Here is a 27,285-nt window from a genome sequence, read left to right as displayed (position 1 = left end):
CGCAAAATTTATGTTCGACATCGGGGGGGGGGCGCCGATTGAATGTTCGAACTAGGGGCGCCAAATTGATGTTCGAACTAGGGGGCGCCGAATTGCTATTCGAACTTGGGGCGCCAAACTGATGTTCGAACGAGGGGGGCGCCAAATTGATGTTAGAACTAGGCGGCGCCAAACTGACGTTCGAACTATGGGGTGCTGAATTGATGTTTGAACAAGGGGGAGGGGGCGAATTAATTTTCGAACTAGATGGGGGCGCCAAATTGATGTTTGAACTGGGAGGGGCGCCAAATTGATGTTCGAACTAGGGAAGCGCTAATTTGATGTTTGACCATAAGGCGTTTAGAAGGGGGAGGGCAAAGTGATATTTCACATGGCGCCAAATTCATGTTCAACCGAGGGCGCCAAATTGACCTTGAACTTAGGGGGCTCCATGCAAATTCATGTTCGACCGGGGGCGCAACATTGCTCGTATTGCCTGTTTATAGTGAAATTTATTTCCTGCCCAAAAAGGTTAAATTAATGCGGCTGATTTAAAATATCCCAGTTTTACGATAATAGACAAAAATCAATGTGCTCGAGTTTGAAGTTTGTTTGGCGAGATAGGTATCCTGTTCCTAGTCAGAAAAGGGGTTAATATCAAATTCAGCTGGCTCTACGCGCTCGCAATATTTGACTAGTGAGGTGTGTATCCTCTCCATCGATCACACGTACATAAGTCCTTAAAATCTTAGTGTTTTTCAAGTCAATATACATAGGCCGATCCAGGGGGCGCAAAAAAAAGGAAAGAAAAAGAAAAAGAGACAAAGAGAAAAGGGAAAAACTTTAAGAATAGGAATTATACCTTAAAAGAGTCCTTCTTAAGTCAGTATATAAAAAAATTGAGCTCGCGCTTCGCGCTTGCATCACTGTTTAGTTATATACGCATCCTGACCTGACAGTTTTTTTTATGCGAACGAGAAGCTCAAGCTGAAAATATTTTATATTCTAATCTAACAACTGAAAATTTCATTTCATCATTAAAAAAGTTTTCAGCTAGCGCTTCGCACTCGCATTCATTTCTTAAAGGACAAGTCCACCCCCCCCCAAAAAAAAAATGTTGATTTGAATAAATAGAGAAAAATCAAACAAGCTTTATGCTGAAAATTACATCAAAATCGGATGTAAAATAAGAATATTATGACATTTTAAAATTTTGCTTATTTTTCACATAACAGTTATATGCACAACTCAGTGACATGCAAATGAGACAGTCGATGATGTCCCTCACTCACTAATTCCTTTGTTTTTTATTGTTAGAATTATACAATATTTCATTTTTTACAGATTTTACAATATGGACCAACTTGATTGAACCATTTAGTATTAAACAATGCTAATTGCTCATGTTCAGGGAGGAATTAATCGTTGTTTCACACGACAACGGAGAAAAATGGAATATTTCACATTTCATATACTGAAATACAAAAAGAAGTAGTGAGTGAGTGATGTCATCAGTCTCCTCATTTGCATACCGACAAGGATGTGAATATAACTGGTTTGTGAAATATAGCGAAACTTTAAAATGTTGTGGGCCTACCTATTATCTTTGTGTATTTCATATAAGATTATCAAAATATTCCTTTTCAGGTGTCTCGATTGTCAAAAATGAAGGCCTATGAGCTAGCGCTGTGCGCTCGCATTTTGATTGGTGAGTTCTGTATACCTATACAGTGGCGTAACTAGAAAAAGAGGGAGAAAGGAAGAGAAACGTAATGGGGAAAGAAGAAATTATTGTTTATAATAATGTTATATTATATCATAATTATGTTACATAAGAAGCATTTTTTTTCATGACTTTATGAAACAGTTTGCTCAGGGCCTATGTCTTCATTGTTCCTGGTGCTCGCATAGACTGTTTAACGAGATGTATAATCCTGTTGTACTAAAACCTCCCGTTTTCAAATCAATATACACCAAATATATTTCCTCGCAATTCGAGTTATTATTGTTTTATGTAGTGACATCTGCTTTTTTTTCATGACTACTTAAAGTGATTGCCCAATTTTAAGGTCTTAATATGAAACATTTCCTGTCCGTGCTAACGTTCGCATTAGTTGATTGGTGAGATGTCTGCTCTTCATGAATTCCTAAAATCAGTCCTTAAAATGTCAATTTTTCTTATCTGAATATCACAAATTTTTAGCTCGCGCTTCGCGCTCGCATCATTTGGTTAATGAAATACGTAAGGACTTAGTGAATTCCTACAAACAAGCATTAGAATGCCCCTCTTCAGATCTGAATTTCATAAATTTTCAGTATTTGATTAGTGAGATGCGTATGATAATCATGATTACAATGACTACAAAAAGTGCTTCATATTTTTAGATGTAATTCTAACAAAATCAGCAAAGGATGCCACAATTATTAGATGACTATGCTGAGATATTTATACTCTTAATGGATACATAAAATATAGTCCTTAAAATGTCCCTGTTTGGGGTCAATATATACAAAAATTTCAGCTCGCGCTTCGCGCTCGCATTGCTTGTTTAGCGAGACAGGTACGTATCACGATTACAAAAAATTTGCTTATAATGGCCCTTTTAGGTCTGAATATCAAAAAATTTCAGCTTGCGCTCGCATTATATAATCAGTGAGATACTTATCCATTTAATGGCATTGCATGTCCTTAAAATTTCTCTATTAGGTCAGCATACCTGGCAACTGAGCGCGCTCCCTAAGTGACACCAAATTTGTGGTGGTGCCCCCCCCCCCCCCATTGCCGTGACCCACGGTACGCCACTGTACCTATATATTCTATAACAACTACTTGAATCCCCCCCCCCCATTTAAAAATTTCGGATCGCGATTTGCGCTTTCATTATTTGCTATAAATGTATCAACCCATGAATGCTGTTCATGATTACAAAAAATATAAAATATCCAGTTTTTCAGGCCTCATGCACTGTCAACAAACTTCACGCACTCATTAGGCTTATTAGATTAATAAATATGAAATTTTTTTTTTTATGAATTCATAACTAAATTGTCCCTTTTTCAGAAAAAAATATCGACAAGTTTTAGAAAGAGGAATAGAAGATAGGCATCATTTTTATATAATGACAAATGTCCTTAGGCCTAAAATCTGAATATCAAAAATTTTCTGCTCGCGCTTTGCGCTCGCATTATTTATGTAGGAAGATACCAAAAACTACCCATCATTTTTCATGAGCGACAGAACATGAATCGAGTGTCCCGTTGGGGGTTTGAAATCTAATTTTTTAGGTTGGAATATAAAAAATGTTCAGCTCGCGCTTCGCGCTCGCATTATTTAATCGTTGAAATATGTATCGTCTTAATGGCTAACTGCAAAACTTCCTTAAGAGTTCCCTTTTCGACCAGGCCAGAACGCAAATTAAAAATTTCTGCTCGCGCTTCGCGCTCGTAGTAATTATCTAGTTACATACGCATCTTGTTCAGGTTCACAAACATTGCCCAGAATGTTAAATTTTCAGGTCAAAATACATGAAATTTAATTATTTTTTTAATCTCGCATAGGGCTTATGAGATTATTGCACATTAATGTTGTTTATAAAGTAAGGCTAGGAAATGACTGTTAGGACATGGGCGTTTTGCCCCCCCCCCCAAAAAAAAAAAAAAAATCACGACCAAGAAAAAAAAGAGAGAAAAGGAAAGGGATTAAGGTGAAATATAATATTATTTTCCAATTATGTCAAATATATCGCGCTTCGCGTTATCATTATTTATTTAGGCCTTGTGAGATACCTCAATGTGTTTTTAAGAATAAAATTTCGGAATTTCTTTAACTTATACCCCCCCCCCATTTTATTTTTATTTTTTTTCTTGGTGCCCTCTACAAAAGTTCAACAAGCCCCCCCCCCCACCCCCCCCCCCCCCGTGCAACCCTGCTGAATAAATTACAGCTTCGCCACTGATGAGGAGATTGAGTCGATTGCTTCGAGATTGCATTATTCCCAAGAGGTTATCATTGATATTATTGAAGGCTATTCTAAACAACTAGTAAAGAAACTACAGCTCCCGTTCACACAATACTCTTGTAGGGCCTACTCTGGTGAGAAGTTAAACCAAATTGAGACCCCCCAAAATCGCTCGCGCTTCGCGCTCCCATTGATATTACATTATATATTCATGGATTTTTTTTCAAGAACACATTAAAAAAGTGGTCTTTAATTGCCTTTTTTTTTAATGTGATTATGTAATAACATAATTCAAAATACATTTAAGCATCGGCGGAAATCCCAGGGGGCACAGGGGGTACGTGTCCCCCCTACTCAAAATAGTAGGGGGGACACAATATCAAATGTCCCCCCTACTATTTTTTTGGTCTTTTATGATGGTAAGAAATACATCATTCTAAATCGAAATAAAACATGTATTTTGGGACGAGATGACCTTACTTTGGCGATGATAACCTTTTTTTTTTTTGCTTGTCAAATTTTCCCGCCCCTTGTCCCCATATCGGATCCAGGGAGCCGAGGGGTCCGCCCCCCCCCCCCCCCCTCTTGGCGGAGCAAAAAAAGAAAAAAGGGAAAGAAAGAAGGAAAAAGGAGGGAAAAGAGAGGAGAAAAAGAAGAGAAGGACGAAGAGAGCATAAACTAAGATGAGGGGAAGACTTGGAAAATAAAAAGAATCTTTCGTGCCACTATATAAAATTTTCGCTCGCGCTTCGCGCTCGCATTGCCTGTTAGGTGATTTACATATATTGTTCAATATGGAGTTCGAATATCAAGTTTGGAAGTCAATATACAAAACATATTTCACCTCGGAAATCGAACTTTCATTATTTTGTGTAATTTACCAATCAGGGTTTTTAAAAAGTGCTCTGTAAAAATGTTAGTTTTATGGTCTGAATGTTAACATTTGCTGCTTGCGCTGCGCGCTCGCAAATTTTGATTTATCAGGTACTTATTATTTTCGTGTATTCCATAAAGTTTTCAGGTCTGATTGTCAAGACGTATCAGCTAGCGCGCTGCACGCTCGCGTTTTGATTGGCGAGTTATATAAATGTTTCAATATTGATTATACAACAAACTACTTAAAATCATGACAGTTTATCAAAAATTTAAGCTCGCGATTTGCGCTCGCATTAATGGTTAAAAATATATTTCCTGATGCACCCTATTCATAATCACAAGAGTGAAATGTCCAGTTTTTATGCCATGATATCATCAGATTTCGCGCCCTCATTAGGCATTAATAAATATATTAATTTAATAATTAAATTGTCCCTTTTGTTTCATCTCGCGCTTAGCAAGAGGAATAAGAGGATAGTCATCATTTTAATGTGATGACATGTCGTAAGGATGCCCCGGTCCTATTTCAAAACTCAAAGTAATAATAATATCAGCTCTTTTTTAAGTGCGATCCATATCCACCTTACAATTTTTCTACAAAGTGCTTGAAATATGAAGCTGAAATTGACTCTTTTTTTCAGATCGGAATATCAAAGTTTCATGATTTTCATGATTAAAGTTGTATTTAGAATGCCTAGATTCTAGGTCTAAATATGAAACACGCTCGCGCATGTTTATTCAGATACTCAACTTGTTCTCTAATTTAAATCATTATCCAGTTTTAGATCACAATATCAAAATTTTTCTGCTTGCACTTTGTGCTCGCATTATTAACCCCATATTACTCATCCTTTTGATGATTTGCAAAACATGAACAGAGTGGCCCATTTTTAGGTCTAAATCTCGAAAAAAAAATTCTGCTCGCGCGTCGTTAAATTATATAGCTATCCTGTTCACGATTACAAAAACTGATTAAAATTTTCCATTCTTTCTTTAGAAAGTTCAAAAATTTTCAGCTCGCATTTTTTCATTGTTGAAATATGTAACGCCTTCATGGCTAAGTGCAAGCAGTCCTTAACAGGTACCCTTTCAACAGGTGCCAGTTCAAAACGTATATAAAAATTTTCTGCTCGCGCTTTGCGCTCGCATTATTAATATTCATCCTTTTCAGGATTTACAAAACACGAATAGAGTGTCTCGTTCAGTAAATATTATAGGACTAAATCTCGAAATTTTCCGCTCGCGCTTCGCGCTCGCATTAATTGTTATATGCTATATACCTATTCTGCTTGAGTTACAAAAAGTGCTTAGAATTTCCATTCTTTAGGTGAAAATGTAAAAAAAATTCAGCTCGCGCTTCGCGCTCGCATTATTTGATTTTTAAATGCTACTTGAACAGGTATATTTTCCATCAGTTCATTTCTGCTCGCGCTTTGCGTTTGTAGTAATTATTAAGTTACACATCTTTTTCAGGATAACAAACATTGCCCAGAATCAGTTCAAATTTAGGGAAAAATACATAAAATTTCCCAAAAAATGAACTCGCGCTTCGCGCTCGCATCATATGAATAAGGATTATGATATTATATATTAATTTATAAGAATAAAGCTAAGAAGTGACTAATGAGGACTACCCCTTCAAAGAAACAAACAAAAATCATCTTCGAGTTGCCGATCGGGGAAAATATGGCTGAAACAAATTTCCACCCCCCCCCCCCTTATTGGCGAAGGCTGGATCCGCCCCTACCTTTTGGGAGAGATTTCCGCCCCTGCATTTAAGTTAGCCTGGCCGGGAGGGAGGGGCGCCATTTTTCGAAAAGTACACATGGGCGCCAAAAATCAGGTCAAATTTGGGCCCCCCTCCCCACGAAATCTTGGATCCGCGCCTGGGTCGCCCCCCCCCCCCCCCAGTGACACAACATTTGATCCTGCTATAATTGCACCTGCGACAATTGCTCCAGGCTTTATTTCGACTAAAATGTAGGGTTATGGTTGCAATATTGTTTCATGCTAGATTTAGGATTAGGTCTACGGTATGGTATTTTGTTAAATCCAGAGTCGAAGTTTAATAGGCATTCTATTAGTGCTTGTAATTTATAGCGAAACAGTTGTCGCCGGGACCCCCCCCCCCCTCCATTCCTACAGGCTATCGAAAAACCTGGCCCAGCCCTGCATATGGCACATGAACTTTCCAGCCACGGCGAGTATATAAATGGCATGGCCATGTTTCGCGCCAATGCCGTAAGGGTCCTGAAAAACGTGTATTTTGTTTGTGAATTCTTTGAAATGATAATTTTGATGTTTTACATTGTGCAATGCTTAATTATTCCATATTTGCTTCGCAAACAATTGCCGCAGTGAAATATCTGCAGGCATTGAAACCATCATACCCCAATCCTGATAATCAACCATTCTGAATCAGCCCACCCCCTCCCCTCAAACAGAACCAACCCAGAAGGATTGGAGGAAATATCGGTTAAAAGACATTGGGATTATTCTCATGCAAATGGCCCTATGGATGATACAAATTGATATCGTTGAAAGGATGCGCTATTAAAATGTAGTTGGGGGTAAAAAAAAGAAAAAGATGTTGATAAAGCCCTGACGCACTTCCAAGTATTAGTTGGTTCAATTTTCTTATAACGTATCAAGAAAGCGACTGCACTTTAAAATCGTAAGGTTTTGAAACTGGGCGAGAGTACTAGTACATAACAGTACTGTCTGTTAAGCAATTGGTCTTGATTCTCTTTTCGTTAATTGTTACATTTTCTTTCTTTTTTTTTCTTTCTTTCTTTTCGATTTGATGGTATTTCTATAAATTGCCGAATCAGTTAAAGCTCATATTTGGGAATAATATCAACGAGCATCGTAAAATCAGAGGCATTGGAAATGGAAGAAACACCCCTGTTGAGAAGATTGCTATCGTGAGTGTAAATGATACTTTAATCTCTTAATTCTATTTTAAAGAATCATTTTGTTTTGAAATGTTGATTTCTAGCTTGCTGGTTTCGGGTGACAATTTTCAGAATTAGTTCACCGTATATTGAAAGCTTCAGTCACCATAGTATCTCATTAAAAATATCAACATTGATATTTCATCAATGACCCAACTGAATCATGCCTGTATTGTGGTGCTTCTAGTGTGCTTGTAAAATACTGCAAAATTGGTATTAGTCTGTCATTTATGCTGATGGATGTAATAAAAAAAGATATTTGAAAGAGAGTTCTCATCCAAAATTTTCGTTCCATCTTTAAAATAGCAAATAAACATACATATTTACATGATGTTAGAATATGATTGTCATAATATCCAGTTTGCTAGTACTTGCATTATTATTTGATGTAGATGTATTTAATTAGTTTTGACAATAAAAATCAAATCATTGAAGTACATATTTTGTATCATGATTAAACTGATATTAACAGACACAAGACCATGACAATACGGGCAAGAAGAGGAAGAAAAAGAAGAAAGGGAAGAAGCCAGTCACATGTAAGTTTTAAAACTGCTACAATATAATGGTTATTACTATATAGTCACGTGATGATACTGGGAGCGTGGGGTGCAACCAACCCTTGGTGTTTTTTTTTTTCAAGTTTTGAAGAAAGGGGAGAATAGACAGGAAAGAGAAAGAATGAAGAAAGAAGAGTACCGAGAAGAAGGTTCCGATCGTGTAACCCTTTATTAATCATGTTATTCATTTGAGAAAAAAAAATCGATCATCTTTATCATGTTTATAGGCGGCCTTGCCCCTACAACCTAACATGCGCCGCCCATGATTTAAAGGACAAGTCCACCTCAACAAAAAGTTGGTTTGAATAAAAAGAGAAAAATTAAACAAGCATAACACTGAAAATGTCATCAAAATCGGATGTAAAATAAGAAGGTTATGAATATTCGCTGAATTTCACAAAACAGTTATATGTACATCCTGGTCGGTATGCAAATGAGGAGACTGATATCATCCACTCACTATTTATTTTGTATTTTATTATATGAGATATGAAATATTCTAATTTTCTCCTCATTGTCAAGTGAAACAACAATTAATTCCTCCCTGAACATGTGGAATTAGTATTGTTTAATATTATATGGTTCAGTCAAGTTGGTCCTTATTGTCATATCTGTAAAATATGAAATATTCTATAGTTCAAACAATATGAAACAAAATAAATAGTGAGTGAGGGACATAATCGACTGTCTCATTTGCATGTCACTGAGTTGTGCATATCACTGTTTTGTGAAAAATAGCGAAACTTTGAATTGTCATAACTTTCCTATTTTTCATCCGATTTTGATAAAATTTTCAGCGTTATGCTAGTGTGATTTTTCTCTATTTATTCAAATCATCATTTTCTGGGGTGGACTTGACCTTTAAGTAAACTAATTCTTTTACTGGCTCGTATCTGGGAAATTGTGAATTGATAAAGCACAATTTAACCGTCTGCCACCTAAAGTGGATCTGTTTTCAAGCACACTCTATTTCATTGACACTATAGTATACACTAATCTAAAGTGTACATGGTTATACGCCGCCGTGGACAAAGGGACACCCATGTTCAAGTCCTTCTTTTGTAGTTCTATCCGTACTAAACTAATATACAACCAGGGAAAGTTGACAGATCAGACAATTTGTCAGACGGCAAATGTTGATGAAATGCTATGCATATTATCAACCTGTATGCTGTCACTGATTATGTTTTATGGGTTTTTTCTTCAGATGTATCTGGCGGGAAGGACCATTGGTCACGCGAGTCGTCCAAGCTACCTGGCAGAACAAACGCCTCGGTTAGGATTCAACCAAGAGCTGACATCGAAAAGAAAATTATCCTTTCCTAGGAGATAATCAGTCTGTATAAGTCCTATTGAAGTTGGCATCAGTCAAGAGCAATAAAATGAAACGTTTGTGTAATTGATTTTCCCAACCTGTGCGTGAAGCGAGATATCTTAATATCAACCATTAAAATGGCGGTTGTGTCGTGAAATTGGTGTTTCTTTATTTCAAGTTATCTTTCTTTAATGGAAGTGTTTAAAAATGTAACTTTTACATAAATTTTCAGATTTGTATGAATTATTATCAATCATGTGAAATTCATCTTCTAATTATTCTGATAGAAATAAAAAAGTTAATCTTATGTATACAGTATACGGACTCTCTTCGACTGAAATATATTCTCTCCATTTAGGTTGATATTTAATTATATAATATTCATTACACCTATAGGCAACAATACCTGTTTGTAAAAAAGTAAGAACAGAAATAAGTAAATCTATAGATAAGAGGATGAATTTCAATTCGATGATTTTAATGGAATATGGTAAGAAAGAATGAATGTTTGTAAACAAGCAACCAGTGCCTTACCCAAAGGGCACTAGCGCACCAAGTGGGAATCGAACCCGGGTCACCGGAATCCAAGACCCCCACTCTACCCACTGAGCTATCGTACCTCCAAAAATGATCATTCTTTAGAAGCTTTAAAATATTTGGTAATTTACATGTTAATTCGGAATGTTAGGGAACAACAATTACGAACTTAGAAGTTTGATAATAAAAAAAAGACTTGTTTCCAAAACTGGTTTAAATGTAAACTGTATGGGTAGCTGAATGTGACCCAAATTCAAACAATAGAGATTCATTTTATTTTGCACTTAAGTTATGAATAACTTAAAACAAGTGACTATTTGGTCAAAATGCACTATTGTGTCGTGTATTTCCCCTTTCCAACTTCGCATTGAATCGGTAGGTTCATGATGATGTATAGGGAAACGAAACTCTATCACGTGATTTAGCTTTCGCAAGATTCTATAGTATATGGAATGTATCAACTACTTCTAGCTGTTTTGTTTTGACTCCGACTTCGATCTATATGTGTCATTTTCTGTATCTTTAATTCGAAAGCATTTAAAATAAAGAGTGTGCAAAGAATAGTGCCATATATTATTTTCTTTTCCTACCCCCGAAACACGCATTTCAATTGCTAATGATGGTGTAAATTCAATATACAAAACGGATGATGGTATTGAAGGTGGTATTGCCGGTATAGTTTGGCGAAAACCAAGAGCGGGTCAAAGATTTAGCAGGGGGCATTTTTAAAGAATCCCCCTCCCGTGGAACCGCGCCTGGCTAAAAAAAAACGATGACAATGTTGGCGGATAATGATGATGATGGTGGTGGTGGTGTTGGGGATGATGTTGATGATGATGATGATGATGATGATGATGATGATGATGATGATGATGATGATGATGATGATGATGGTGGTGGTGGTGGTGGTGGTGGTGGCGGCGGCGTTGGTGGTGATGATATATTAATAATGATAATGACAATGATATTGGTAATGATAACTTGTAGATGACGATAATGATGCTGCTGCTACTGATGATGATGATGATAGCGAAGTTGACGATGATGCTGGTGATGATGATGGCAGGGATGATGACAATACGAAGTGATGATGATAATAATGTCAGGCCCATTTCAGGTCAATATAACTTTTGTGTTCCAGCTGGCCACATGAAGGGACAACATGGCCTTTATCATGTTTTCAAATTACAGCAGAAGCGGATCTAGAGGGGGGGTTGGGGGGGTTGCAACCCCCCCCCAAAAAAAAAAAATCCGGGGACCATTTTTTTAAATCTTATCTTTTTTTTAAACTTGTAATTTTATTTTATTCTATTTTTATGTATTTATTTCATTTATTATTATTATTATTATTATTATTATTATTATTATTATTATTATTATTATTTCTTTTTGGGGGAGGGGGGGGGGGAAACGCCATTTTCACACACAGATTTTCAAAAATTTTCCCTACTGTGGGAGGGGGGACACCCCCCCCCCACACCCTCCCCCCTCGCTCGCTCCGCTCGCTTGGACTCGGTCGCTACGCTCCCTCACATACCACCCCAACCCCCCCTTTATAAAAAGCTGGATCCGCCCCTGTACAGTACTCGGTATCATTGACCATCAACGTCACAATCTCCAAATATTAATTCAGTATCAATTGGCTGTAAATTTTAGGGCCGGTGTTCCTTTTAGACATTCCTCAAAACAATTAATATTGCCAATTAGTAATTGGTGCATCATGAATGTTAAAATCGGGAACATCATCACCAAGATCACTGAGTGCGTATTGAACACAAGTCAGGCATACATGTTTCCCGGCACTAGCGTACCTACGGGGGGGGGGGGCAGGGGGGGCACTCTGCCCCCCTGACGAGTCACAACCCATGCAAAAACGTATCTTTGCCCCCCCTGACGGACTTGAAAAACCTTTTTTGCCCCCCTGGCGAGCTTTAAGACCTTTAATGCCCCCCTGACGAGCTTGAAGACCTTTTTTTTTTTTTTTTTTTTTTTTTTTTTTTTTTTTTTTTTGTCAATTTTTTTCTGGAACGAAATCCTTTATTTATGATCGAAGACCTAGATTATCATTCATTAAAACATGCATGCGTATGTTCTTCTTTTAATTTCATGTAGATTTTATTTCCACAAATCCGTAACGTAGAACTTTGATATAATGACAAAACTATGCTGAACACCATTTAAATACATACGATAATATTAAATATAATTAATCATTCATAATACACAATGTGAATGAGAAGTGAATAAAGTTGAAGAAATATTACAGGGGCCGCGGAACGGTTTTCAAAGTGGGGGGGGGGGCTGTCCAAGCAAAAAATCACAATCATACGGTCATTTTTACGCTTTTGTACACGGTTTTGGAAAAAAAGTGGGGGGCTGAAGCCCTCCCCCCCCCCCCGCTTCCGCGGCCCCTGTATTACAAGCAGAATGCTTGTAGATAAACTTCCCTTTTTGCAAATAACTTTTGTAAAAAAAATCCTTTACTAAATGCATGTAACGACATGGATATGATTAAATCACACACAAAAAACCCCCAAAAGAATTGACACAGAACGGTGACAAACAAAGTAAAAACAATGAAACAAACAAAAAGAAGTTTTCATTTGATAGCCTAACTTCTACTATACAATTATATAGTTTAGAGTTAGGCAAATTGACATAATTTGAACCGCTTCATTTTAAGTCTGGCGAGGAAATAGTCAATAACCGCGATCGATAATATCCGTGTGTCCACTAATCGATAAAGGCCCTTTTAGAAGATCAGTCGTGTTGTCATGTTTCAGGACTTGCCTGTGTGTGGGTGGGGGTGTGTGCGTGTGTGTGTGCATGTGTGAGGGTGTGTTTGGGAACGAATGGCGAAGGTGTAAAATCAATATCCATCTGACGTAAGTTTGAGGACATTTTTTTCTGAGAAGAGAGAGTATTTTTCCCTTCAGCATGTTCAGCGAGATACTTCTTGACTGATCCCCTCCCCCCCCCCCCTTAACGCACTTGCTTTCTTTTCTATGATAGTGCCATTGTCTCACCGTGGATGTATAGTGTATACCCAAGTATACTCTAATCCAATCCCAGGCACACCAACGAACCAAACTCCATACGAAATGATGACAGGTCATTGGAAGTAACGGAATAGATTGGATCGGCCTGGGGTCGGTTTCGCCAAAATAGCAGTCAGGGGCCGCGGAACGGATTTCAAAGTGGGGGGCTGAGCCAAAAGTGGGGGGGCTGACCATGCAAAAAATCACAATCATATGGTCATTTTTACGTTTTTGTACACGGTTTTGGAAAAAAGTGGGGGGGGCTGAAGCCCCCCAGCCCCCCCCCCCCCCCCCCCCCCGCTTCCGCGGCCCTGTAGCCATGTTTGCATTTATCTCTAATTTTGTCTTCTCCATTCTCTCCGACTGTCTGCATGTCTCGCTACCTCTGTTCACCATACATCAATACAATCGCTTATAATTATTTTCTTTATTATTCACTTGTGTTTTTTATCGTTTATAGGCTGCCCCCAAGCACCCCGCATCGCTTTAAATGGGCCGCATTACAGGATGAGATGGGGCATGCAGGGACGACAGCCCTTATGTATCTTCAAGTATATAGTAAAGAAAAATAACGGGGGATTTTCGCTCCACGAGGTACGGATGATTCAAGAAAACAGTAAATGTATCAAAAAGGCCCGTCAAAAATGATAAAGAACAGCTGGGAGATCTTTGTCGAAAACAGGAACAGCAGTTTAATTCACTCTAAGTTGTAGCTGACGAAAATTGATTATCGCTTGTCCAGAGTCAAGGACTTAACCGCTGTTTCGCTTAACCACTTTTCGACAAAGACTCCTTGGTTGTTCTTTGTCATGGAGGGCATTTGACATTTTCTTTGTTTTTTAATCAACCGTACGTCGTTGAGCGAAAACTCCCAGATAATGAACGAAAGGGCACATATATAGAAATGGGTGTCTGAGGTGTGTAAGATTGAAAATATTCCGATCATTCAGTTGAGGACAAAAAATGACGTTCGTCATCTTCTAAAGGTCATCTTGCCCCCCCCCCCCCCTGGCCCCATCAAAATAAACTGCCGCCTTCCTTGACGCTCCTTTTCATTTTCTCTCCCCTGTTCATTCTCTCTGATCTTCAATGCCATACACCCGATCATCTTAATTCCTGCTCCCTCCAACATGTCCAATGTACAATTAATTCTTCCGTTTAAAAATGTATTTTTAAAATGGTAGCGAGCATTTAACTTTTCCTTTTCCCCTGCAATTCCTCATTAGTTTACCAAATTCGTTCCCAGGACAACGGTGTTTATTATCTTCAGTAAAGGCCCCTCTGCACTTACGGATGCAAATGTAAAACGTAAAAAAAGAATCTTGCCATCCGTTGGGAAACGCTATGTATCCGCTGTGTACTCATTGCAATACTTGTTTCATACGCTCTATCCATTGGGCATCCGTCCACTGTGAATTCATCCGCGCAAAAAGTTTTGAGCTGCACAAAACTTTCAGAAAGGATGAACTTTTCGCCGTGTACGATGTAAATCCGCGACATATAGGAGCAACAAACGTTCTATGTCCGTTATCATCCCTTAAACGTCCGCTTTATCCTCTTTGCTTCCTCTGGACATTGCATCCTGCAAACTAACATCCACTGCAGCTGAAAACGAAAAAGAGGGAGGAAAGATACGGTACATGGAACGTTTATACATCGTTAGTTACACGGAAATAGAAATGCAGTATATAAAGTATTTAAACCACCATTAACCCCACTTTCATTCTCTAGGCTTCCAATAAACATCCATTTAAAGGGATGCTCCGGGCTGAAGATATTTATATCTCAATAAATAGAGTAAAATTCACAGAGCAAAATACTGAAAATTTGATCAAAATCGGATAACAAAGTTATTGAATTTTAAAGATTTGCATTATTCCGGTGAAACAGTTCTAGGCATGTCTTCATAAAATTAATATTCATTAGGTGGGCTGATGATGTCATAATTTTATCCCCACTTGTTCTTTTGTATTTTTATTATATGAAATTAGGTTTATTCAAAAAAATTCTACCAAGAACTTTAAACGATTGGATTGATAATTGATTAAGTGCATTGGTTATTTCTTGCTGCAATTTAGTTCATAATAATGGTGACACATCATTTTATAAATTTATGAAAAAATGTAACAATTATGATTTCATGTAATAACATAAGAAAAAAGAAAGTGGGGATGTGACATCATCAGCCCACCTAATATTCGTGAAGACATGCCTATAGAACTGTTTCACTGGAATAATGCAAATCTTTAAAATGCAATAACTTTGTTGTTTGTTATCCGATTTTGATCAAATTTTCAGCATTTTGCTTTGTGAATTTTACTTGATTTATTTAGATATAAATATTTTCAGCCCGGAGCATCCCTTTAACATTCCCGCTACATACAACTCACGTCAGTTTTTTCCGTTCTGTTTTCGCAAATTTTCGCCACTTTTGTCTATATCTGGAGCGGATGAAAACGGATAGAGCCATCCCCCGAAAAGTTGCTAGTTCGCTGTATCCATTATGCTTACGTTTTGTGTCCATCGGCCAGTGGGACCAGGCTTAATCCCAAATCACCTCCGTTATCCTGGTGTTGAACAATGAAAACGAAGTTGTCGAATATCGATCTGTTCAAGAACTTACGAGGAGGGGCTGAACACTAAATCGTATTGATAAAACCTCTTGCACCACAACCGCAGTCGCCATTTTGTTTTTAAGGCCCATCTTACGGAAAGACAAAATAACACAAATTATCACGTTGGACAGTTACCTGATGAAAACAATGACTTTACTTTATGATATCCATTCAGTTGATATTATTGGCCTCGTGAATGCAATGGAGAATGGACCTTTTTCTGATCCTCTGAGAGAGCAAGATTGGTGAAAACTGACCAGGCTAACCAGTTTTACTGAAATGGAAAGGTAAGAATCTTTGTTGTGTTTAAAATGATTTTTTTTCGTCCACTCTTTAACACGATTCAGAGTGGAAGTCTGAATTTCAGACTTCCATATCGATAGTTAACGGGTTGATCTCTGTTTAAAGAGTTGGTTGTTGAAAATAATACATTCTTTACATGCTGACAAACATGTTTAAGTTTAACAAAATTTACAAAATGTACGACGGGTTGTTAAGTGAACACTGAAAAGAGCTTGCGAACTTTTTTTTAGGTTTTTTAAAGGCTTATATGCCACCATTTATTATTTTTTTGTTAGACGTACGTCATCATGGTCACCTCTTTTATATTCGACACTTTAAGGTTTAGCTTTGGGTTATAAGTGAAAAAAAAAGTTGAACCTGGAATACTACCCATACGGAGTATGGTGAATTTCATGAATCATACCCCCCCCCTCCCTTCTCTGTCTCTCTCTCTCTCTCTCTCTCTCTTTCCATTTCTTTTTATCTCTTTTGCATTGTCTTCCGTTTTCTTTTATTGTCTTTTCTTTTGTTCCTTTCTCCCATTTTGTTTATCTATCTACATGATCTATCTATCTTTCTTTCTTCAAGTTTTTTTTCTATCTATAACTATTATGTCTCTCTTTATTTCTTTCTTTCTTTCTCTCCCCTTTCCCTCTTTCTTTTTTTTAGTCTTCCTGAACTATTCTGTGTATTTTTATATTCATGTTTCTGGAATGGAAGTTTTTAATTTTTCAGAACATCATACAAAGATATCTAGATTCAATTGGTACAATATCTCTTTTTACCGTTATACATGCAGGCCCCTTTGTAAATCAGTTATATATTAAACTGAAAAGGCCATCCTAAGAAAATAAATGAAATAATCATATGCAATGTTGGATTTTGTATTAAAGACTCGTTGGGCTTCCGAGCGGGTAGGACCTAATCTGTTTGTATCAGGGAGTGGTAACATTTTCCCAAATGGTAGATAACTGTCTTACTATATTCTTTTAAAATCTTGAATCTTGAAATAATGATCTCACAATTTCCCAAAGAATCTAGCCCATAAAATCACCATGTACATGTATTGAAACAAAATAAAAAGGATCTGAGAGTGTTTTGTATTAATACTTTATACTATATCCATCAGGTTAATCATGCTTCGCCGCTCAATACAAACAACAATGTTATATTAACTTATTCGTCCTACATATTTTTGTATAGCAATTATAATTTAACTCTGGCGAATAACATAGGTGTTGTGGTGTAGTAGTTCAGTCACTTGACTCTTAAACCAAGGGTCGAGATTTCGAATCCCGCCCGGCGTCCTTTGTCCTATGTCCTTTGGCAAGGCACTTACATGTATCAGTTTGTCACTCTCCACCCATGTTAAATGGGTGGAGGATGATAGGATGTTAACGTCAATGTGATTAGATTGGCATGTGTGCACCCATAAAAGTTGCCTGGCCATTCTACTCTCCAGGGAGTAAAGATGGTGCACTTTTTGTGTGGAACAGTGATGGGTCCTATGACCGGGAGAATAATAATTATAATTACAATGTAAAGCGCTTAGAAACCAACGTATGAATCGCTATAAAAATGTAACTTATTATTATTATTATTTTATCATTATTATTATTTATTATTATCATTATTATTATTATCATAGGCCTATTTATGCTACATCGATGGATAAATTAAAGCACGTGATTTGTAGTACCGTACATGAGATCTAGAATGAAAACACTCATATTATTTATCATGTTTATTTTTTATATAAATTTTGTTTACTTCCTCTTTAGGGTGTACCGTGACTGTTTAGTGATTTAACGACGGATTGCCAAACCCAAACGATTTTTCTCGATGTTGAAGATGGGCAGATGCATGATCGTTCCCTGTTGACGACCATCGACCAACCTAAGCGATGGCAACCTATCACTGCTGCATCGGCAGCTGATGATGATCATTTTCTTTCATCTTTTTTCCTCTCATTTACAGTATCACATCCGCCCAATCCCCCTTATTGATGATTATTACGTTCTCATTATCATTGCTGCATTATATAGTTTTGTCAATTTTTTTCAAGTTATGTAAATATTTCCATATATATTCATTGTGGTTTCGATTTATTTTCATATTCTTTAATGATATTGTAACGATAATTATTGGCTATTGACTATATTTTAACCAATTATGTTCATTATCATGCATTTTTATTTTCTATGTTCTTATCATTCTTTCTTTACCCCTTCATTCCCATCCTCCAGCATTGCCAATTCCGCTGCTTAAAATAGCGCATTGCGTCATCCATGCGAGAGTCGATTTACTTTTGCATGTTATCTCTTTTAACAAATATATTGACTTTTAAGTATGTCCATCGAAATCGGTAAGTTTTATTCCATTGTTCTTTTTTCCTTAATATTTAATTTTTATGAATTACAATTGGCGAAAAAAAAATGATTTCAAAATAATAGCATAATTATGAAATTATAATCTTACAAAATATTACACGATACGGTAGAATATAATGACCAAAATTCATATACCAAAATAATTCATGTAATCTACTCTATTGCTATCTTAATCTGGTTGACATATTTTTTTACGTAATTAACATGGCTTCGATTCATTTTTAATATTGTTAAAAATATGAGCATTGGTTTTTGTTACTTGTGAAAGCAACGACGTAAAGGCGTAATATATTATCAAATTCATACATTAGTGTATTTTCCCGCCAAATTTAGGGCCGCCAATTTGTATCTTGGATAATCCATGTGTGCGCGGTACTTGTAGCGGTGATGATTTCGGGACAGATGACTTTCAATGCGACTGTACTGGGACTGGTTACCAAGGAATAAACTGCACTACAGGTAACGTAACTTCAATTTGCATTTTCTCTTTTTAACCGGGTTTTTTAAGCCTCTTTTTCTGATTTGTACCCATTATTGGGACTGACTTGAAAATTATCTTCTTTGGATATTTTGATCACTAGCTCGTTTCAAGTGATGGGGTGCGTTTAAACGTTCAAAGGGAGCAGCAGGTTCATAGAAATTAAAAGGTTTTTTTTCAGTGGTTCTATTTGGAAAGTTTGAAATACAGTTCGTCGATCGCCAAATTTAAGATGGCAAACTAAGAACTTATACCTTATATCTTTATATCAACATCATTTGTGTGAGATGGGAGTCCCCATGCACCCATTCCACCAACTTAGCGATGATATTAATGGAAAAGTAAATAAATATTTAAAAAAATGAATGTGAAAATGAACTGGTGATAAAACTGTTCCACTGTTAAAAAAAAAAAAAAAAATGATAAAAAAGGAGAAATAGAGGATAATGAAGAAGGAGAAAGTACGTTTATTATTCGCTATATTTTGTCCCTAAAAACTACTGGTCCCTATACCATGTATACTTGATCAACAATGGAAGTATGTGACATGACGTACGTTTTAATAAAAACAAATAATTATTGGGACAGCACCAAAACAATGTTGTCAAGGATTTTCCAGAAGGGGCCATTTTTGTCAGAAAAAATAATAAGCCACCCCCCCCCCTCAAAAAAGGACTGTCAGGGAAAATTTGACAAACCAAAAAGTCATCACTTCTAATTAATGTGATTTATATCCGGACAAATTTGACAAGCCGCCCCACTGAAAAAAAATGTCAAAATGGTCCCCACTTGCGTATGCACGACATATTTTCCCATACGGTAACAATTATTTTGATGTGGCTCTCAATAGGGGGACAAAATGGGCCGGATGTGCCCTATGCCTGGATCCGCCATGCACTGTATAGTTGGATAATATAACTTTACTTAAAAAAAAATCAATAGTCAATTAATATCAAATAAGAATCCCCAACACCACATTTTTAAAATACAATTATCCATAATATACAGAGATTTTTTTTCTTCAAATGTGAGTGGGTCAGTGGGTGATGGGGGGGGGGGGGGGGGGGTTAATGCAATGCCATCGAGCTGTGATTAAACTTGGCAGCTCTTCATCGATCACTGTGTGGCAGCCGCAGACTAGACCCCAGCAGCCCGGGCGCCCGACGGCGCGGCATATGCATATCATGATATTATCATGCAGCAGCAGTACCACAAAACGTAAACACTGTGGAATTGAATTGGCGGCTGTCGTATTTCCCTGGTGGATGGTTCGGACTAGAGGCCTAAAAAGCTTTCTAACCGCCCAGTCTACAGGTAATCTTACCTATTAGTTAAGGCTGTATATTTGCATATTTTGATAACTTCTGTTTAGCATGGAAGAGGAGCTGATTCAAGGTTTAAGTTTAACGTTAAGCATCAGGGTGGCTTTGCTTTGGCAGCGGCTGAACCAGTGCCATGGCTGTGGACCGGGCTCGCTGAGAGTGTGGCGGGAGGTTTGCCGGGGAGCCGCTCCCCCGTGCTCCCGTTACTTGGCCTCGATTTTAACTCTTCTAGACTATACTAGATAGGTCCGTTGACGTTGTCCGAACACTCTAAAGAAGAAAAAAAATCTGAATTTCTTTTTATTCATAAGAAAATTATAGTTTATAATTTTCCTTATATTCTTATGACTTATGCTAGATAAAGTTAGACAGCTGGCAGCCGTCTGTTTCGAGGAGTTTTTTCAACATTTTTTAATTTCTCCTCATAAACAGACGGCTCGCTATCATGCAGCCGCCATTAGGAGGTTAACAATACAATAAAAACCAGACGGGGCTCTTCGATTTTGTCTAAATTAAAGAAAATTTATAAAAATAACAGGACCTAAAATTGTAAAGTTTTTTAAATATTCTGACTTGGCATTTATCTAACTGCACCAAAACGGGAAAAAAATCAAGGTAAAAGGAACAAAAGCCGTGACTTACCTCAGCCTGTCTCGGACGTCGTGTAGCTTCCACTTCTCTCATCTACACTATCCGAAGTTGATATAATACACAAACATACATGTATGGCCATTGGAAGAACTTCTCTTCAGGGTTGAAACCATTGGCCAATCAGATCATCGCTTCTAAATCGGGTTGGATGGCTTGTCGATCGTACGCAAGCGACAAACGTTCAACCACGGAAACATCCGTTTACTGTAAATGATGTATAAGGTCAAGAGGTTTAGTCTGTCGTCACTTTCAGAACCAAGATGGCAGCTTACATAGTCCACCAAACGATGGGAATTTCATGAAGATGTTAATTAAAACCAGTTTCATTTTACAAACGATTTATATTCAGGGATTTTGATGAGATAGCCAGGCTGTATTAGTTGAGGCTGTTTCATGAAATGCCTAAAATACAATATTTTCCCAACATTTTGAGTCAGATTTTTTTTAATGAATCTGTCTAATCGGTGTTATAAGGCATGTAAGGTGTTCTGTATATTGCGAAAGTGGGTTTGAAGAGTGGATTATGATTTAATGAGGATAATTCAAAGAATGGATTGTTATCGAATTGGGTCAATGGTGTGAATCCAATCAAGACAGAGCTCAATTTGATTATGGTGTTGAAATGCAATTGATTGTCACTTTTTGTGCCACCTTTCATCAAGGCAAAAACTGCTGTCATTCTAATAATTCAGTCTTTCATTTAAATTTCGAAGAAATGGGAGAGAGAGATTGAAACTAGAATTCTAGAGAGACAAAACTTACATTCAATTATTTTATATATTAACTATTATTACTATTTCTTTTGTAATAATCCCCCAACTACCTCGCCCCATTTGTTACTCGATCCCCATCAAATTGATTGCAGATCGATCTTGCCACCGTAGTTTAAACACAACCAAACAGCAACACCACGTACCCTTACTTTCACAAGGTGACATACTCGGCATCGGAGATCAACCAATACTAATCACCACCTATGCACAATCATCAACAACCTGCATATATATACATGTAGATATCCCCATCAAAAACCAAATATCTATCCACTGGCAGTCATACAGACCCAAATGGCCTCCTAGAGCTAGATAGGCAATATTCTCCAACTCCTGCCCACTTCATCAACGTAACGTATGTTCACCCGATTGCTCATCACCAACTGGCTAGGTTGATGACATGTACACAATCACATTGGCGGTGGAAGTCAAAAATTTCAGGGGGGGACCACCAAAATTTGGACAAGCAAAAAAAAAAAGGTTATCAACCTAAAATTTTAGGGGGGACGCAGGAAAAAAAAAGGATTTCAGGGAGGGATCACAAAAAAATTTTGACAAGCAAAAAAAAAAAGGTTATCAACTAAAAATTTAGGGGGGGATTGTCCCCCCACCTCAAATTTAGGGGGGGTCACGTCCCCCCCTGCTTCCGCCACCTATGCACAATCATCAACAACCTGCATATACATGTAGATATTCCCATCAAAAACCAAATACCATCTCCTGATTCTCCCAAAACAGATGTTGTCATCCTAGACCACTTCCATCCAACAACTTGCCATCTACTTTAGATGTCACCAACTCCCTGATGATAAACGCCCCTGATACCTGAGGCCCTTCATGTTCATATTTAGCGACCCCTGTCTCTTACGCTACCGTTTGCGGCCCCAAATAGCTGTTACATGAAGAGAAGTTTTTATTCCCTTTCCAGCTTGTGGGCCCCTGTGGTGCAGCAACCTGTCCACCTACCCCAGAGTCCAGACTCTGTTTTCCCATCATGAACCATGCCTTTTGCATTGATATATAGCTCTTTCAGCATAGCAGACAACCACACATCTCACATTATTAGTCACATAACTGTTCCTTTGCTCACCAGGAATTACCTGATGCCATTAAGTGAAAATAAATCCCAACTCTTTATTGTAACTTGTGTGACAATGATTTTAGAATTTTGCATTTTTAAGGTTGAGTAATTTGAAATTTGACTTATTTCTTCACAGTCTATTCAGTCAAGCTATGACCGTTGTTAAACATGAATTTTTGATGTATAGTCATGCTTGAAGAAGATATATCATGTTCTTGTGACTTGCGATATTGAATATTTGTTTTTAATAGCATCTAGTTACATGTACAAAGAATGGCTAAACTATGTTACAAGTTATAGTAAATGCCTATGATATGTCCAGTATGTTTAAGGTGTAACTGTAATTGTATCCCATTTCAGATTACGATGAATGCGCAAATGATGACCATTCCTGTGATCCCGTCTCTGAGAGATGTTCGAATACAATCGGTTCTTATGACTGCGTGTGTGCACCTGGCTTTGAAGATAATAGTGGAACTTGCGATGGTAAATTGAGAAATTATTAATCAATAAGAGATCGATTTCATTTGATCCGTAATCAATGAATTTTATAAATCATTTCATTTCCGATAAATATATAGCCTCGAAAGTATGAATGTATACATTATGGATGCAAGAAGTCATTTGATAAACAGTGACGATTTAAAAAGAAAACTAGACAATCTACTCTTTTAAAAAAATAGGCCTTTCCACTTTTAGCTCTCATTTGCCTTGGACAAACTTGTGCTCATGACATCCCTATACTCTCAATTCAAGTCAAATGAAGGCAAGGCAATCACAATAATAAATATGTTTTTGTCAAGTTTCTTCATTTGTGGACTTCTGACTCTATCCTTTGAAATGTATTTATCTTTTCATCTATTTACACCTTTCTTTTTATTGGCAAAAAGAAGCTGCTGAGAACTGCTTATCTAATAAAAGAGAGCCAATGGAGTAAATTAGAAAGTAAAAAAGGGGCCTAAGCTTTCGATCCTAGCAGAATCTTCGTCGGAGGCAAAATGACCCTTTCTTTTTATTGTTAAATTTAGTTCCACTCTGTCTCCTTTATGAAAGTTTTTACATTCATAAGAAATAATTTCTCATCATCCATTTTAGATATCAATGAGTGTACTGATGGAACTGACGATTGCTTGTCGTCACAAGTTACGTGTGTAAACATACCGGGGAATTATACGTGCGACTGTGACGCAGGCTATGAGGGAGATGGCCGTAACAGCGGCACCGGGTGTAGCAGTAAGTTTGTTGTTCAGTTTCATTCTTTCATTCCGATAATTCATTCATATGATTCGATCACATGATTCATTCATTCATTTATAGATGTGTTGATTTGATCATCTGGCCACTTATACTTATTATCTTTACTATGTATGATAGACGAAGTTGAACTTTATGTGCATAAATACGAGAGGACACAATTTAAAAAAAATCATTAAAGTTGTCTTAAAAATTGTGAAAGTTCAAAATAAGAAATAAAGGTTAAATGATTTTAATCGCATTTTTGTTGTGGAAATCTACACTGCCATGATCCTGATATAGTTATCACTGAAATATTTAGAGGTTCATTGCCATTGGTTTATGAGCCAGGCTCACTTTTAACTATGCCCCGTAGACCTCAAACTTCCAGTATTTCATCCTTACATTATTTTTGCAATATCACTTACTCACAACTCGATATCATGTGTTAAAACAAAGTTTCTTATTCATGAAATAATTTTTTTTCCCCGCCAGATATTGATGAATGCTCTGAAGGAACGGATACCTGTCACTACAGAGCGTCGTGTACAGACAGCGTAGGGAGCTACGTATGCGTATGCAATGCTGGATACACCGGAGATGGTGAATCATGTAGCGGTAAGTAATAAGTGACGAAACTTAGGATGGTGATGATAATGGTGATGATGGTGATGATGACTAAGAGGACGATGATAATGATTGAGGATGATGATGTTAATGGTGCTGGTGGGAATAGTTATTTTGGCTGGGATGATGATGATGAAAGTGTTTGTGGTGGTGGTGGTGATGATGATGTGATGTTTAATTTCAATTGTGGTGATAACAATAATGATGATTATAAGATCTGTGGTGAATGATGAAGATGGTCATGCTGGTAATGTCAATTTCAATCATGATGATAACAATGATGTTGATGAGACCTATGATGATGATAGTCGTGATGATTGTTATGTGGGTTGTAGTGAACAGGTGTTGATGCCTCGATAGTGGTAGTTAGGTGATGGTGGTGGTGATGATAAATTAATAATGATAATGACAACAATAATAATGGTTATGATAACTTGTAGATGATGATGATGGTGATGATGAAGATGATGATGATGATGATGATGATGATGATGGTGTTGATTGTGGTTTCAAGGAAAACATTATTTTTCAGCAGTGGCACTGATGATTATGTTTAGATATTATCAACAATTTTATGGGTGATTGAAAACAAACAGCAATGATGCCTCAACCACAGAAACAGTTAAATGTCCACAATAAATCAACATTAACTGTTTTATGATAATGTTTTCAACAGACATGGATGAATGTAATCTTGGAATTGACAACTGCCTGTCTGGTCTTTCTCAATGCCAAAATGGTATCGGCACTTTCTCATGTGCGTGTGTCAACGGTTACGACGGTGATGGTGTCAACAATTGTACAGGTATCTTATTAGTTCTTTGTTTTTGGTTCTTCTTTAATGATATCAAATAAATATTCAGTTAAAACCTGGAAGTCGAAGTAAATGGCCACCTCAGTTTATCTGAAGTAGCAATGATGAATGTATCACCTCTTGGAACACTGTCAGTCATATGCACTAACTGAATATTCTAAGTGAAATCATAATGATGATGATCACACATAGATATTAAATGGAAGCACAGCAAAGAATAGAGCAAATTACTTGGATAATGAAAGTGAAAAGGAAAAGTGGTCTCATTTTGTAGGCAAAGGGAGACAATCTAAACTAATGATGTAACTTAAACACATCAGCATACATGTATCTCCTTTCTATAACATACCACACACTCTAAAGATAAATACCAGTTGTGGTAACGATCTCACTGGTTAAAAGAGAATCCAACGAAATTATCACCAATGTGTTTGTATGTATAAATAAAAAAATGTGTGCCAAACAGCTCTGGAAGAAAATGCATAATTGCTGAGAATTTAGCAAAATAAGCACAGAATTCTGTCAAATATCAGGTATTTTTCGAAGCAATATTAATACACTGTCCCACATATGCTTTTCTGTGTAAGTGATCATCAGATCTGTCAATTTTGAGCTGAGATTTCATGATTTTACAAAGATAAGTTTACATTAATGTACCAGATCTAGATGTATGATAATGATATTTTGACAATTAACCTTGATTTAAAAGACTTTCTCATGAAATAATTGTTTGCTGCAATTACTGTCTTTTACAGTTACCTTTAAATCATTGTTGATGTCATGGAAGCTAGAAAAAACATAAGCAGTAGTGACCCCCCCCCCCTTCTAGAGGGGTGTTCGATCAGAACCGTGCTACAGTCTCCTAAAGTTCAATCTTAAATTGTAAATCCCCTTTATTATTTTCCATATTCATTTTTCAGATATCGATGAATGTGGTGGAGGCACTGATTCCTGCCACTCCCAGGCCATGTGTAATAACACAGTTGGTTCATACGTCTGCACATGTAATGACGGGTTCTCTGGATCAGGCTGGGTATGCAGCGGTGAGTTTCCTCTTCTTCATTTCATGTTGTTTCACTACTTTGTTTTATTTTGTAACAGAGTGGTTACTAGTAAATGTTCATTGATATGGCATGTAGTTATGATGATGAGAAATCAGGGAAAAAAAGGATGAAACCAGCATGAATTATAATCACTCTTCTTTCACTCTCCAGGAAGTGACATCATAGCTCATAAATACTAGGGTTGGATATGAGTCCCACAATTCAATTGATTTTTAGTAATAATCATATTGGTATAGAAAGGATATCTGAAAAGAAATAATATTTTCACTCGTTTTACTTGCACTCTCCAACAACTTGTGTGTGGGATAATGTGGCTCATGTACTTTGTTCACATATTTTGTTCAAAGTAGGTTATGTTTGTTAAGAGAATGGTTTATTTCATTCAGTGGCATAGCTCGGCAAGACCGATAGGTGACTAATGCTTGGATGTGGAGGAATACTAGTATTTAGGGAAATTAGAGGTCCAAAATATTGTGTGTGTTATTCAATTAGTTGATAATTTTGTAATACATTTAAGGTGTAGAGGAAAATTAAGGCCAGTTTAATTGATGTCATTATTGTAAAGTGCAAAATGTTACCATTGTATTTTGAAGAGGTATATGTGATAGGCCTGCCGCAACACCCTTTATCTCCTTACACTTATTAAACGGCCTGTGAAACGAGATTCTTACTAATTCCCATCATGGAGCATATTTGAAACATTTAGTCATTCATGCTCCAGAATAGAACATGGCTAA

General features: G+C 37.0%; 2 protein-coding genes across 3 annotated transcripts in view; both read left to right on the top strand.

The window, feature by feature from the left end:
• Positions 1-10,735, top strand: part of LOC129276953 (uncharacterized) — a 54,020-nt gene extending 43,285 nt beyond the window's left edge. Inside the window, exons 40-42 of the mRNA XM_064095704.1 lie at positions 7,646-7,738; positions 8,241-8,307; positions 9,536-10,735. Of these exons, the coding sequence (XP_063951774.1) occupies positions 7,646-7,738; positions 8,241-8,307; positions 9,536-9,654 (279 nt within the window). The 3' untranslated portion in view covers positions 9,655-10,735. The remainder of the gene's footprint in view (positions 1-7,645; positions 7,739-8,240; positions 8,308-9,535) is intronic.
• A 5,117-nt stretch (positions 10,736-15,852) lies between these two features.
• Positions 15,853-27,285, top strand: part of LOC135153166 (uncharacterized) — a 56,807-nt gene continuing 45,374 nt past the window's right edge. Inside the window, exons 1-8 of one of the 2 annotated variants that reach the window (XM_064095257.1) lie at positions 15,853-16,120; positions 17,897-18,480; positions 18,839-18,964; positions 23,171-23,296; positions 23,906-24,043; positions 24,539-24,661; positions 25,347-25,475; positions 26,405-26,527. In XM_064095257.1, coding sequence (XP_063951327.1) covers positions 18,465-18,480; positions 18,839-18,964; positions 23,171-23,296; positions 23,906-24,043; positions 24,539-24,661; positions 25,347-25,475; positions 26,405-26,527 — 781 coding nt within the window. In that variant the 5' untranslated portion in view covers positions 15,853-16,120; positions 17,897-18,464. Of the gene's footprint in view, positions 16,121-17,896; positions 18,481-18,838; positions 18,965-20,196; positions 20,298-23,170; positions 23,297-23,905; positions 24,044-24,538; positions 24,662-25,346; positions 25,476-26,404; positions 26,528-27,285 lie in introns of those variants that run through there. The other variant, XM_064095258.1, reaches the window with a different exon arrangement.

The sequence above is a fragment of the Lytechinus pictus genome, chromosome 2 (genome assembly GCF_037042905.1).
Source record: "Lytechinus pictus isolate F3 Inbred chromosome 2, Lp3.0, whole genome shotgun sequence".
Taxonomy (NCBI): Eukaryota; Metazoa; Echinodermata; class Echinoidea; order Temnopleuroida; family Toxopneustidae; genus Lytechinus; species Lytechinus pictus.
This window is presented reverse-complemented; position numbering and strand designations above follow the sequence as displayed.